The sequence below is a fragment of the Panthera tigris genome, chromosome B3 (genome assembly GCF_018350195.1).
Source record: "Panthera tigris isolate Pti1 chromosome B3, P.tigris_Pti1_mat1.1, whole genome shotgun sequence".
Lineage (NCBI taxonomy): Eukaryota > Metazoa > Chordata > Mammalia > Carnivora > Felidae > Panthera > Panthera tigris.
Window position 1 is genome coordinate 70,400,434 of NC_056665.1, and position 13,798 is coordinate 70,414,231.

The 13,798-nt window shown below is 34.5% G+C and overlaps 1 protein-coding gene across 1 annotated transcript; it reads left to right on the forward strand.

Moving 5' to 3' along the window:
- Positions 1–10,150: 10,150 nt before the first annotated feature.
- LOC102955649 (olfactory receptor 11H6-like) lies at positions 10,151–12,273 on the forward strand. The gene is given in 3 exon segments (XM_007091421.2): positions 10,151–10,199; positions 11,359–12,245; positions 12,247–12,273. Coding segments are annotated over 3 exon segments (963 nt in total).
- The last annotated feature ends 1,525 nt before the right edge of the window (positions 12,274–13,798 follow it).

A 13,798-nucleotide genomic window follows, 5' to 3' on the forward strand; every position in this document is an offset into this window, starting at 1 on the left:
TTTATGTATTTTTATTGATGTATAATTGACATACACTATTGTATTACTGTGAGATTTCAACATCTTGATTCAACAATTCTGTACATTACTCACTGTTTACCAGAATAAGTGTAGTCACCATCTGTCACAATTATGATAATATTATTGATTATATTCCTTAAGCTATACCTTTCATCCCCATCGCAATTATTTTATAACTGGAAGTTTCTACTTCTTAATCTCCTTCATCTGTTTTACCTATCCACCACCCACTTCTCTTATGGCAGCCACTAGTTCTGAGTATTTAAGAGTCTGTTTTTTTGTCTATTTCTGTGGTTTTTAAGTTTTCACATATAAATGGAATCATATGGTATTTGTCCTTGTCTAACTTATTTTACTTAGCACAGTACCCCCTGGGTCCATCCATGTTGTCACAAATGGCAATCTTTCATTTTTATGAATCATTTCATTTTTATGGCCAATACAAACACACACACACACACACACACACACACACACACACACACACACACACGTTCATCTATTGATAGACACTTGGGTTGCTTCCATGTCTTGGCTATTGTAAAGAATACTGAAGTGAATATAGGGATACCTGTATCTTTTCAAGTTAGTGTTTTTGTTTTCTTTGGATAAATACCCAGAAGTGAAATTACTGGATCATGTGGTAGTTCTATTTTTAATTTTGTGAGGAAACGCCATGCTGTTTTCCATAGTGGCTGCACCAATTTACATTCCCAGCAACAGCGCATGAGGATTCCCTTTTCTCCATATCCTCTCCAACACTTACTATTCTTGTCTTTTTGATACTAGCCATTCCAGCGAGTATGTAGTGGTATCTCATTGTAGTTTTGATTTGCATTTCCCTGATGATTAGTGATGTTGAGCATCTCTTCCTGTGTCTTTTGGCCATCTGTATGTCTTTTCTGGAGACCTGTTTTTTCAAATCTTCTCCTGTATTATTTTGTTGTTGTTGTTTGCTGTGGAGTGTTATGTGTTCTTTATAAATTTTTGATATCAACCCTTTATTAGATATATTCTTTATAAATATCTTCTTCTATTCTGGAGGTTGCTTGGTCATTTTCTTGGTGGTTTCCTTCACTGTACAAAATCTTTTTAATTTGATGTAGTCTCATTTGTTTTTGCTTTTGTTGCTCTTGCTTGAAGAGACAGATCTAAACAAATTTTGCTAAGACTGATGTCAAAGAGCTTACTGCCTGTTTTATTCAGTTTTATGGTTTTAAGGCTTTCATTTAAATCTTTAATGTATTTGAATTTATTTGTGTATATGCTATAAGTGGTTCAATTTCATTCCATCTAATTTTCCTAACATGATTTATTGAAGACTATCTTTTCCTTATTGTATCTTCTTGCCTCCTTTGTCATAGATTGACCAGATAAGCATGGGTTTATTTTGGGGCTCTCTATTCTGTTCCCTTGATCTATGTATCTATTTTTGTGTCAGTGCCATACTGTTTAATTATGGCATCTTTGGGAGTATATCTTGAAATTTGGGATTCTGATACCTCCAGCTTTGTTCTTTATCAAGATTGTTTGACTTTTCAGAGTCTTTCTTGACTGCTTACAAATTTTATTATTGTTTGTTATAGTTCTATGAAAAATTCCACTGGTATTTTGATAGGGATTGCTTTAAATGTGTAGACTGCATTGGAAAGTATGGACATTTTAACAGTATTATTCTTACTGTTAGCACAACATAGCTTTCCATTTATTTGTGTCATCTTCAATATTTCATCAGTGTCTTACAGTTTTCAGAATACAGGTCTTTAACCTCCTTGAATAAAATTATTCCTAAATATTTTATTATTATTGATGAAGTAGTAAATGCAGTAGTATTTTTCTTTTTTTCTGATAGGTTATTATTAGTCTACATAAACACAACAGACTTCTGTATATTAATCTTGTATCCTGCAGCCCTACTGCATTCATTTATTGTGATAAATTTTTGGTGCAGTCGTTAGGATTCTCTCTATATAGTATTATGCCATTTACAAACAGTGACAGTTTTACTTCCTTTCCAATTTGGATGTCCTTTATTTCTTTTTGTCTAATTTCTGTGTCTAGGATTTTCAGTACTCTCTTGAATGGAGTGGTTAGAGTGGCTCTCCTTATCTTATTCCTGATCTTATAGGAAAAGCTGAACTATTGTGTATGATGTTAGCTGTAGGTTTGTCATATGTGGCCTTTATACGTTAAGGTATGCTCCCACTGTACCCACTTGTGAGTTTTTATCGTAAATGGATATCCAATTTTGTCAGATGCTTTTCTGCATCCATTGAGATGATCATATGATTTTTATCCTTCATTTTGTCAATGTAATGTATCACAATGACTGATTTGCCGATATTAAGCCATCTTTGTATCCTTGGAATGAAGGATGGTTTGTCCTGGTATATGATTCTTTTAATGTATTGTTGAATGTGATTTGCTGGCATTTTGTTGAGAATTTTTGCATCTATGTTCATCAGTGATAATGGCCTGTATTTTTCTTTTCTTTTTTGAAGTGTGTTTGTTTATTTTTGGTATCAGCTGTAGATGATCACTTGTAAATGTTGGCTTTGTAAAATGGGTTTGGAACTGTTCATTCCTCTTTGCTTTTTAGGAATAATGTGAGGAGGATAAATAGTAACTCTTCTTTAAATGTTTGGTAGAATTCACTTGTGAAGCCACATCAACCTGAACTTTTGTCTGTTGGGAGTTTTTTGATTATTGATTCAATTTTATTACTAGTAATTAGACTATCCAGATTTTCTATTTCTTCCTAATTAACTCTTGAAAGATTATGTGTTTCTAAGAATGTACAGATTCTCTAATTTGTTGGTGTATAGTTGTTTACAATATTCTCTGATGATTAAGAAATACAATTTATATTTGTGGAATATATTTTTGTGGAATCATTTATAACTTTTTATCTTTCATTTCTGACTGTTTTTTCTTGATGAGCCTGGCTAAAATTTTATTGATTTGGGTTTTTTTTTTTTTTTTCAAAAATCCAGCTTACAGTTTCACTGATCTTTTTATTGTTTTTAAATCTCCATTTATTTCTGCTCTTATATTTATTATTTTCTTCCTTTTATTGATTTGGGGCATTGTCTGTTCTTTTCCTAGTATTTTTTTTTTTAATTTTAGAGCTAGATTGTTGGGTGCCTGGGGGGCTCGGTTGGTTAAGCAACTGTCTTTGGCTCGGGTCATGATCTCATGGGTCGTGAGTTTGAGCCCTGCATTGGGCTCTGTGCTGATAGCTCAGAGCCTGGAGCTTGCTTCATATTCTGTGTCTCCCTCTATCTCTGTCCCTCTCCTCCTCGTGTTCTATCTCTCTCTCTCAAAAAAAAAACCCAGTTATATTGTTTATCTGAGATTTTTCTTATTTCTTTTTTTAAAAAATGTTTTATTATTTATTTTTGAGAGAGAGAGAGAGAGCATGAGCAGGGTAAGAGCAGAGAGAGAGAGGGAGATACAGAATATGAAGCAGGCTCCAAGCTCTGAGCTGTCAGCACAGAGCCCAACGCGAGGCCTGAACCCACAGACTGCGAGATCATGACCTGAGCTGAAGTCAGACACTTAAAAGACTGAGCCACCCAGGCGCCCCAGATTTTTCTTATTTCTTGAAGTAGGTCTGTATCACTATGAAATTCCCTCTTAAAACACCTTTTGCTGTGTCCCAAACATTTTGGATTGTTTGTTGTATTTCCATTTTTATTTAATTTCCTTTTTGATTTCTCATTGTTCTTTTTTTTTTCAGTATATGAAATTTATTGTCAAATTGGTTTCCATACAACACCCAGTGCTCATCCCAAAAGGTGCCCTCCTCAATACCCATCACCCACCCTCCCCTCAGTTTGTTCTCCGTTTTTAAGAGTCTCTTATGCTTTGGCTCTCTCCCACTCTAACCTCTTTTTTTTTTTTTTTTCTTCCCCTCCTCCATGGGCTTCTGTTAAGTTTCTCAACAATAGCCAAATTATGGAAAGAGCCTAAATGTCCATCAACTGATGAACAGATAAAGAAATTGTGGTTTATATACACAATGGAGTACTACATGGCAATGAGAAAGAATGAAATATGTCCCTTTGTAGCAACATGGATGGAACTGGAGAGTGTGATGCTAAGTGAAATAAGCCATACAGAGAAAGACAGATACGATATGTTTCCACTCCTTTGTGGATCCTGAGATTTCTCATTGTTCTATTGGTTGTTATGTAACATGTTTAATCTCCATGTTTTATTTTGTTTTGTTTTTCAGTTTTCTTGTAATTAATTTTTATTTGCATGCTTTTGTGGTCAGAAAAGAGGCTTGATAGAATTTCCGTTTTCTTAAATTGAGACTTGTTTTGTGGTCTAATGTATGATCAGTTCTTTAGAATGTCTCATGTGCATTTGAAAAGAATCTGCATTCTTCTGTTTGGGGGTGGAATGATCTGTATATGTATCTATTAAGTCCATCTAGCCTAATGTGTCCTTTAAGGCCATTGTTTCTTATTGATATTATGTCTGGATAATCTATCCACTCACATGAGTATAGTAAAGCCCTCTATAGTTGTTTGCTATCTATTTCTCCTGTTATGGCTGTTGATATTTGCTTTATATATTTAGGTCCTACTGTGTTGGTTTACAGCTACCTGTTACATCCTCTTGTTAGATAGATTCTTTTGTCATTATGCAATGTCTTTCTTTGTCTCTTTTTATACTCTTTGTTTTAAAGTCTGTTTTATCTGATATAAGTTTTGCTATCCTACTTTCTTCTTATTCCATTTGCATGGTAATCTTTTTCTATCTCTTCACTTTCCACCTATGAATGACCTTAAGGCTTAAAGTGAGTCTCTTGTAGGCAGCATATACAGGGGTCTTGTTTTTGTATCCATTTAGTCATCCATGTCTTTTGACTGGAGAATTTAGTACATTTCCTTGTAATTATTGATAGGTATCTATTTATTGCCATTTTGTTAATTGTGTTCTGTCTGTTTTTGTAGTTCTTCTCTGGTCCTTTTTTCTTCTCTTTCTCTCTTCCCTTGTATTTTGATTATTGTTTTTAGTATTTAATCCTTTTTATTTTCTGTATTAACTATGTGTTTTTCTTTGTAGTTGCTGTAAGGTTCATATATGATATCTATGTATATAAGTCTCTTATAAATTAATTTTGAACACATCTCAAAGGTTTATATTTTACTCCCTTCGCACATTTTATTTTGTTGATGATGCATTTATCACTTTGTTTTATATGTATTTTAACTAATTGTGTTTTTAATAAATTCTCCTACTTCTGTTTTTTTACCATTCATACTAGCTTTGTAAGTGGTTGATCCACACATTTGTTATTTACCTTTTCCAGTCAGATTTTTACTTTCATGTTTTCTCATTATTAATTAGTGTTTTGTATTTTTAGCTTAGAGAAGTCTCTTTAACATTTCTTGCGAGGCTGGTTTATTGGTAATGGACTCCTTTAGCTTTTGGATATCTGGAAAACTGTTAATCTCTCCTTTAATTCTAAATGATAATCTTGATGGTTAGAGAATTCTTGGTCAGCAATTTTCCTTTCAGCACTTTGAATGTGTCATGGGTTTCCCCTTGGGCATGTAAAGCTTCTGCTGAAAAATCTGCTCATGGCCTTATGTAGCTTTCCTTGTATGTAGTATGTTGCTTTTGTCTTGCTGCTTTCAAAATTCTTTCTTTACCCTTAACTTTTATCATTTTAATTATAATGTGGCTCAGTGTTTTTCTCTTTGGGTTCATCTTGTGTTGAACTCTCTGGGCTTCCTGGAATTGGATGTCTGTTTTCTTCAGATTAGGGAAATTTTAATCCATTATTTCCCTTCTCCCACTGGGACTACTATGACGTTAATGTTATTCTGCTTGATGTTATTCCAGAGGTCCATTAAGTTATTCTCATTTCTTTGAATTCTTTTTTTTTTTTTTTTTGGATGCTGTCTAGGTGTTTTCCATTGCTTTGTCTTCCAGCTCACTGATTTTTGCTTCTCTTTCATCCATTCTGCTGTTGAAACCTTCTAGTGTATTTTTCAGTTCAATTATAACTTCCATTTGGTACTTTATTGTATCTTCTATCTTATTGAAGTTCTCCCTGGGTTCTTTAATTCTTAGATTGGTGAACATCTTTATAGCTATTACTTTGAACTCATTATCAAGTAGGTTAAGTCTGTTTTCTTAAGGTATTTTTCTGGGATTTGCCTTATTTTTTATTTTGGAACATATTCCTCTGTCTCCTCATTTTGCTTGTCACTCTGCTAGTCTATATGTATTAGGTGAAGTGGCTACCTCTCTTAGTCTTGAAAGAATTATCTTTTTTAAATTTATTTGTTTTGAGAGAAACAGAGGCAGCACAAATGGGGGAGGGACAGAGTGAGAGAGGGAGAGGGAAAGAATCCCAACTAGGCTTTGTGCTACCAGCACAGAATCTGATGCATGGCTCAAACCCACAAAACCATGAGATCATGACCTGAGCTGAAACCGAGTCAGCTGCTTAACTGACTGAGCCACCCAAGAACCCCTTTAGGGACTTAACTTATGCATGAGCCACATGTGCCAGAAGTGCAGTCTCCCTTGATCACCAGAGCCAGGTACTCTGTGTGGGCTATGTGTTCCTGCCAGCTATGATAGGACCACATTGAGACACAATACTGCACAGGGAAGCCAGGGCTTGGGCACCCACCTGGCAATTTTCAGATGTGCCACTGCAGACGGGAAGTAGAATTTATGTCATTTGCTTTTCCCAATTGCAGCCTGGCTGCTGAATATAATGGGCAGGGCTCAGCGCACTCTCCCTGCCTTGCTTTACATATCATATCAAATGCTGAACAAGGATTGAACGTACCAAATGCTTACCTATACTGGTTACAGCTAGCTCTCTGTGCAGGGTGGACAAAGGATATCCATTGCTAACTAGTAGGCTAGAGAGAAGGCACCAAAACTGCCACCTGTTGGGTGCTCCTACCATAGTAAGTTACAATGAGGTTGCAAAAATGGTGTCAACCAGTGCTTGCATCCTGGATAAATCCCTTCAGGTTCTTGCCTCTCCAGTAGCTGTTTAAAGTTAGTAAGTGGGTCTCCCTTGCTTATGGACTAGGTGCTTTTCACTTTGGTGCTTTTGCACTGGATTGGAGAGTGGATGGGTTTGCATGCAAGCTCTTTAATATTGGGTATCCATTCTTTATGGTTCTATAATTCTCCTGGTTTTCATCACCATAGATTTCCAAAACTGGACATTTAGTCATCTTACATTTCCACTGTTGGACCCATCCACTGGAATGCCTGATATGGGGCACAATCCCTTTACAACTTGAGGGAGAGTTCCCTATTTTTTTTATTTTTCTTAATTGTGGGATTACTATATCTGGGGTGTAGTCCTGGGAAGGCTGTGACTCTCCTCGCCTACTCTTCTGGATGCCTCTCTTTTGTCTTTTGTTGTGAAGGCACTATTCATCTAATTCTCAGGCCTTTTTCAAAGGAAAATTATTCTCTATGTGTAGTTGTAAATTTGTTGTGCCTGTGGGATGAAGTGTATTAAGGATCTTCCTATTCCATTTTTAATACCTTTCTCTCTCTCTCCTTCAGTTTTGAATGACAGTTTTGACTGATACATTATTCGTGGTTGATAATTTGATAGTGGGGGTTTTATTGCTTCTTTTTTTTAAGCACTTTGAATATATCCCATCACTTTCCTGGGTTCTGAAAAGTAAATGATGAGAAGTCTGCTGATATTCTTATGGAAGCTCCCATGTATGTGATGAATTGCTTTTCTCTTTATTCTTTGAAGATTTCTTTATTTATTTTTGACTTTAGACAGTTTGGTTATAATGTGTCTTAATGTGGTTCTGTTGAGATTTACTTCAGTTCAAGTTACTTAAACTTCTGTATGTCCATCACTTTCCTCAGAGTTTTGGAAAATTTTGGCCATTATTTCATCAAATAAGCTGAGCCCCTTTGTCTCTCTCTTCTTCTTCCATGACCCCATGGACATATATTCATCCTCTTGCTGGTGTTTTATAAGGCCTTTTGTACCTTTGGTTCCATGATTTCAGATGACCCATCTTCCAGTTCCAGACTCTTTCTCCTGCCTGTCAAATCTGATGTTCAACCCCTCTAATGAAATTTTTCACTTTAGTTTTTACAGTTTTCAACTCCAGAATTTTTGTTTGTTTTTAAAAATTCTTTCTCTTTGTTGATATTCTCATTTTGTTCATGCATCATTTTCCTGATTTTACTTAATTGTATATCTGTCTTTTAGTTCATTGGGCATCTTTATAACAGTTATTTAAAAATTCTCTGTCAGGCCGTTCATAGATATGCCTTTTTTTAGTGTTCTAAGTTTTGAGGTTGATTCTTTTTTCAAAAGGAGATCTCCACCAATCAACATGACGGGGGGTTCTAGGTCTTCTCAAACCTTTTCTGTTATCTTCCATCCCCTGGTATTGGTATGTGGAACTGCACCTTTACTGTGCCACTTGCCTCTGGTTTTGATTATTTCAAAACTGGCATTTTTCTCATTGGGGCTCCTTTATCAGTTTAAATGTAATTTTCTCTATATTTGGTTTTTCTGAATTTTATTTTAATGCATTCCACATATTCAATTTATTCAGATTACTTAAAAATTTTTTAAATCTTCCTAAACAATTGAAAAAAAAAAGATCTTTTGATTCTATTTCCATCTTGCACTAACTTTATCAAATATTTTAATATTTGGTATTATAAGTCCTTTGATTTATTTTGTTTTTGAAAATTTTTTATCCATTATTTTTGTTTCCTGTTTTTTTTTTTAAACTTTTACATAGATTTTGGGCTTTTTCTTTTCAGTTTCCTCTCATTTAGTACCATTCTCCTCAAATAGCTTCCACTTAGCATCAAACTTTAGGTGTCTCCTTGCTCAGAGACATTCATTTCCTTTTTGTCTTTGATTAATTATAATGCTTTTTGTGTTTTACTATTAGACAATGATTTCACCAATCATTTCTGGTAAAGAGATTCTTCACCAGGTTAAGGAATTCCTTTTATTTCTGGTTAATTTTGTCAAGAATGAAGTTCAGCTTTATCTGTTGCCATCACTGGATTTATAACATGTTCCTATATTTTTCTCTATTAATTAGTGAATATTTATTTTAATATATGCTTTCACATACACATAATGTTGGACCACTCTTAAATAACTTTTACTTGATCATATTCTATTATTTGGAATTTTTTATTATAGGGTATGGTTTAATTTGTATTAAGAATCTTTGTAACTCTGTTTATCATACCTAAAGGTTCAACAATTAGGGACTAATTATGTAAAATATTGTATATCCACTTAGTGCTAATGTTGTAGTATGGAACAGTTAAAAGATATTACCAAAATGTTAATTAACTGCATAGGATATTTTCATGTCTTTCTTATTTTAAAAATTTTACTCATAGCTAAAGAATGCATATCTCAGTGTGGTGGTGAGCTTGGGCTGGGGCAAACAAGTTGGAGTTAAGATAATGAATAGTCTGAAACAAAAGGAGGGAATATTTAATATGTTTAAATGCACAGGCTCCTAATCTTTGTGTTAACCTATATTCCTTAGACTTTTCTCTAAGCTTAGAGCCAAGGCAAATGGCCAGAGTCACAATTTTTCCTTTATCATCAGAGAGATTACTTCTGATCACAGTTAAGTAGCAAACTTATACCTGCCCAAATCAATTTTGTGTTTCTATTTCTCTTGTTATTGCAAATAAAAATCCTTGAACTAAATTGGGAAATGTGTTAGAATTTGAAACAAATTCCAGCATGCTGAGTAAGGAACAGAATAGGAAATCAGGTTCAATGTGACTAGTGTGTTATAAATTCCCTCTCTAGAGAGCCACTCCCCAAAGATGATCTTTGCAGAAAGTAAAAGGGCTTAATATTCAGTTGTTCATTTGGTTCTGTGTAGATCATGAGACTATGATTCTCTTTTCAACTGTCAGGCTTCCTGTTGCTTTGTCAGTTTATATAAACAAGAGAACTGTAAGAGGGCAAGCCTAAAGAGGTCCATGACAGATTTCATAATGTTCTTGCTCTTAAAAGGGTCAGCACTTCATATAATCCCCACAGTAATGCATGGAACTATTATATTTGGCTTCTCTGAGATCTGAGATTAGAGTTTTCACTCTGATATAGAAGATGGTGTTAAGCCATACAGATTTCTATGATACCCATCTTGTAACTTCAGGTAAGGTAAAGCTCACAGGACTCAAAGCTTCTCTATTTTCTCCTTCCACGCCTCTCTAGTTTTGTATTAAATACCACTTAATATGTGAATTATGAAAGTATTCCTTCTCCAGAATCAAAGCTAAATTTTTTTCTAAGAGCTTATAAAAAAATGTTACTTTAAAACTTACTAGAACTCTTATAGTGGTTTGCCAGTTTCCCATTTATATTGCTCTCTGTGGGAGTTAGGGCCCTAGGTCAGGGAGAATTCCAATAAGTGAATGCGAATAGACCTTCCTTTAACGAAGTTTCAAGTGACTACCTTCTATGTTACTTTCTGTTACATTTACAGCATAGAAGACAAAATTTTATTCCTGTTTGAGATTGCAAACTTTGAGGAACAGCTTTTGTGGGCACAGCCAACTTTGGCATATCTTTATAAATGATACATATTTGACTTTAATATCTACTAAAGTATCTGATATCAACTGCAATATTAATGAAAAACATCATATATATCAAGTATTGATTGTGATGTATAGGGCAATGTAACTATATTACAGAGCTTTGTTCCTTAAGTTTCTTTGTAAAATAAGGAAGATTGCCAGTAACTCTTTTTGAGTGTAATTTTAGTAAAGAGAGGAATTGAAATGTGAAAACTTCTGATAGATTTTTCTTTTAACATTAGTTTATGATATATTCTAAAATTAACATAGGAATATTTCACATAATCTAACACAGTAAAACTAAAATCAGTTAAGTTTCAAATGTTATTTAAATCTATATTGTCCTCATCAGCTTGACCTATTTCTCTCCCAAATAGATCAAAGAATATTAAATATCAGTGTCATCAATATCTTTGTAGGTTACAACCACTTAATTATTTAGTTGTGTTTATTCATTCCTCTCATTCACTGCTTATTCTAAAATTGTAGATCCTTGGGCACACTTGACTCTTGATAATACCAAGTAACTTTGATGGTAAACCTTAGGATGACAGAGAGTTTTCACTTTTATTTACTATATTCACAATAGAGTCATGAATATATGAAAATCATGGAACTATCACTGCATGGATTATGGCATTTTGTTATTTATTGACACACAGAATGATTTTACCCTAAGCAAGGGATCTGCCCTAATTTCTATACTTGTAATTTGGAAATCTGTTATTTTTGCAGCATTACAAACAAATGAATATTCCAACATAAATAATTGCTCTAGCTCTGTGAGTAAATTCATCCTTTTAGGCTTTTCTTATACCTGGGAAATTCAGATTTTCCTCTTTTCAGTCTTCTCTGGGACATATATTCTGACACTAACTGGAAATCTTTGTATTATCTGTGCTGTGATGTGGGACCATCAACTACAAACTCCAATGTACATCCTGCTGGCCAATTTTTCCTTCCTGGAGATCTGGTTTATCACCTCCACTGTCCCTAATATGCTAGCCAACTTTCTCTCTGAGACCAACACCATTTCTGTCTCTGGATGCTTCCTCCAGTTCTACTTCTTCTTCTCCCTGGGCACCACTGAGACCTTCTTCTTGTCTGCCATGGCCTTTGACAGGTACCTTGCTATCTGCAGGCCCCTGCATTACCCCACTGTCATGACAGTTCAACGCTGCATCAGAACAGGAGCTGGGTGTTGGGTGTGTGGCTTCCTGTACTTCCTCTTGCCTATTTACCTGATCTCTCAGCTCCCATTTTGTTGTCCCAATACAATTGATCATTTCCTGTGCGACCCAGGACCTCTTATAAAGCTGGCCTGTGTGCCAGCTCCTGCCACTGAGATCATCTGTGCTATCTATAACTCAGTCCTCATTTTCACCACCTTAGTCTTCATTATCAGCTCCTATACCTTGGTGATCAGAGCTGTGCTGAAGGTCCCCTCAACAGAAGGTCGGCATAAGGCTTTCTCCACATGTGGCTCCCATTTGGCTGTGGTGTCCCTGTTCTATGGCTCTATCATGGTTGTATATGTGAGCCCAACAGCAGGCAATCCAGCAGGGATTCAGAAATATGTGACTTTGTCCTATTCTGTGTTAACTCCACTCTTCAACCCCTTGATCTATAGTCTTCGAAATAAAGAGATAAAGGTGGCTCTGAGAAAGTTATTTAGAATGGTGAGATTGAGTCATAGGCATGGAAGAAATCTTTGAAGGACTTTTGTTTACAACTGAAATAATGTATGAGCAATAAGTAATTAAAAATTGGCATTCAGTTGTATTAACTGAATTAGGAATGTATGTTTTTGGGGGAGAGAAGAACATATTCAAGTATAATTAAATGTTACTAAGTTAACTGGCCATCTATCCATTTTGTTATTATTAGAGAAAAATGTACATTGAACTTAAAATGTTTCAAAGCAGAGAAAAAACTATCATGTATCTTTTTGACATTTAGACTTAACACTAGTTAAAATTTTTCTGTCCATATTATAGTCATATACATAAATATCAATCTGTATTATAGTTTACATTTATGAGTCGAAGTAACATGCTACATTTACAAAACATTTTTTTAATTCTTGTATCAATATTTAAAAAACATAAGATGCACGGACTTTTGAATGTTGACTTATCATAAATGTATTTCTTCCCACTTTCTCACCAAGATCTAGTTAAAATTCTCCTAATATGTAGATCCAGATGGCTGCCAATTTTTCCATTATATATACACTTTCAAGAATTATTTTTAATAGCTCTATTTTGAATGAACCATGCATTGTGTTTTCTTATGCACCACTTGTGCCTTACACAGTTTAGGAGACAATCACCAGTGACTCCCCAGTACTGTTAAAATTAAAGAAATTGTTAGGTTTTCTTCTTCTAGTTATCTCAAGGACACTAGTATCTCATACTTTCAAACAGAATTCTCTTTATCCCACAAAGAGATGCCGGACCCATCACTCTCCAGTGTCACCTCTCAGTTTCTAGACCCTGGAAACTATTAATCTACTTTTTGTTTCTTTAGACTGACCTATTCGGGACATTTCCTATAAATGGAATCACAGGATATGTAGCCTTTTATGACTGGCTTCTTTCACTTAGCATAATGTGTACAAGGGTCATTTATGTTGTAATATGTATAAGTATTTAATTTATTTTGGTGGCTGAGTAACATTCCTTTTATGGATATACCATCTTATATTTATCCATTCAGTAGTTGTTGAATACTTGAGTTGTTTCCATTTTTTGCTTATTATGAGTTATGAATTAACAAGTTTTTGTGTGAACATATGTTTTCACTTTCCTAGGGTATATCCCTGGAAGTAGAATTTCAGGCTCTTATGTAGACTCTGTATTTAATATTTTGAGGAACTTCTGACTGTTTCCCAAAGTGGTTGCACCATCTTACTATCATATGAGCCCAGTATGAAATGTATGGGGATTTCAATTTCTCTGTATCCTCAACAACACTTGTTTTCTTTTTTTTCCTTCTTTTTCTTTTCTTTTATTTCTTTCTTTCATTTTAGCCATCCTTTTAGGTATGAAGTAGTATCTTATTGTGGTTTTCATTTGCATTTTTCTAATGATATTGAGTATGTTTCCATGTACTTATTGGCCATTTGTATGTCTTAGAGAAATATGTATATTCTGATCTTTGATCATTTTTTAGT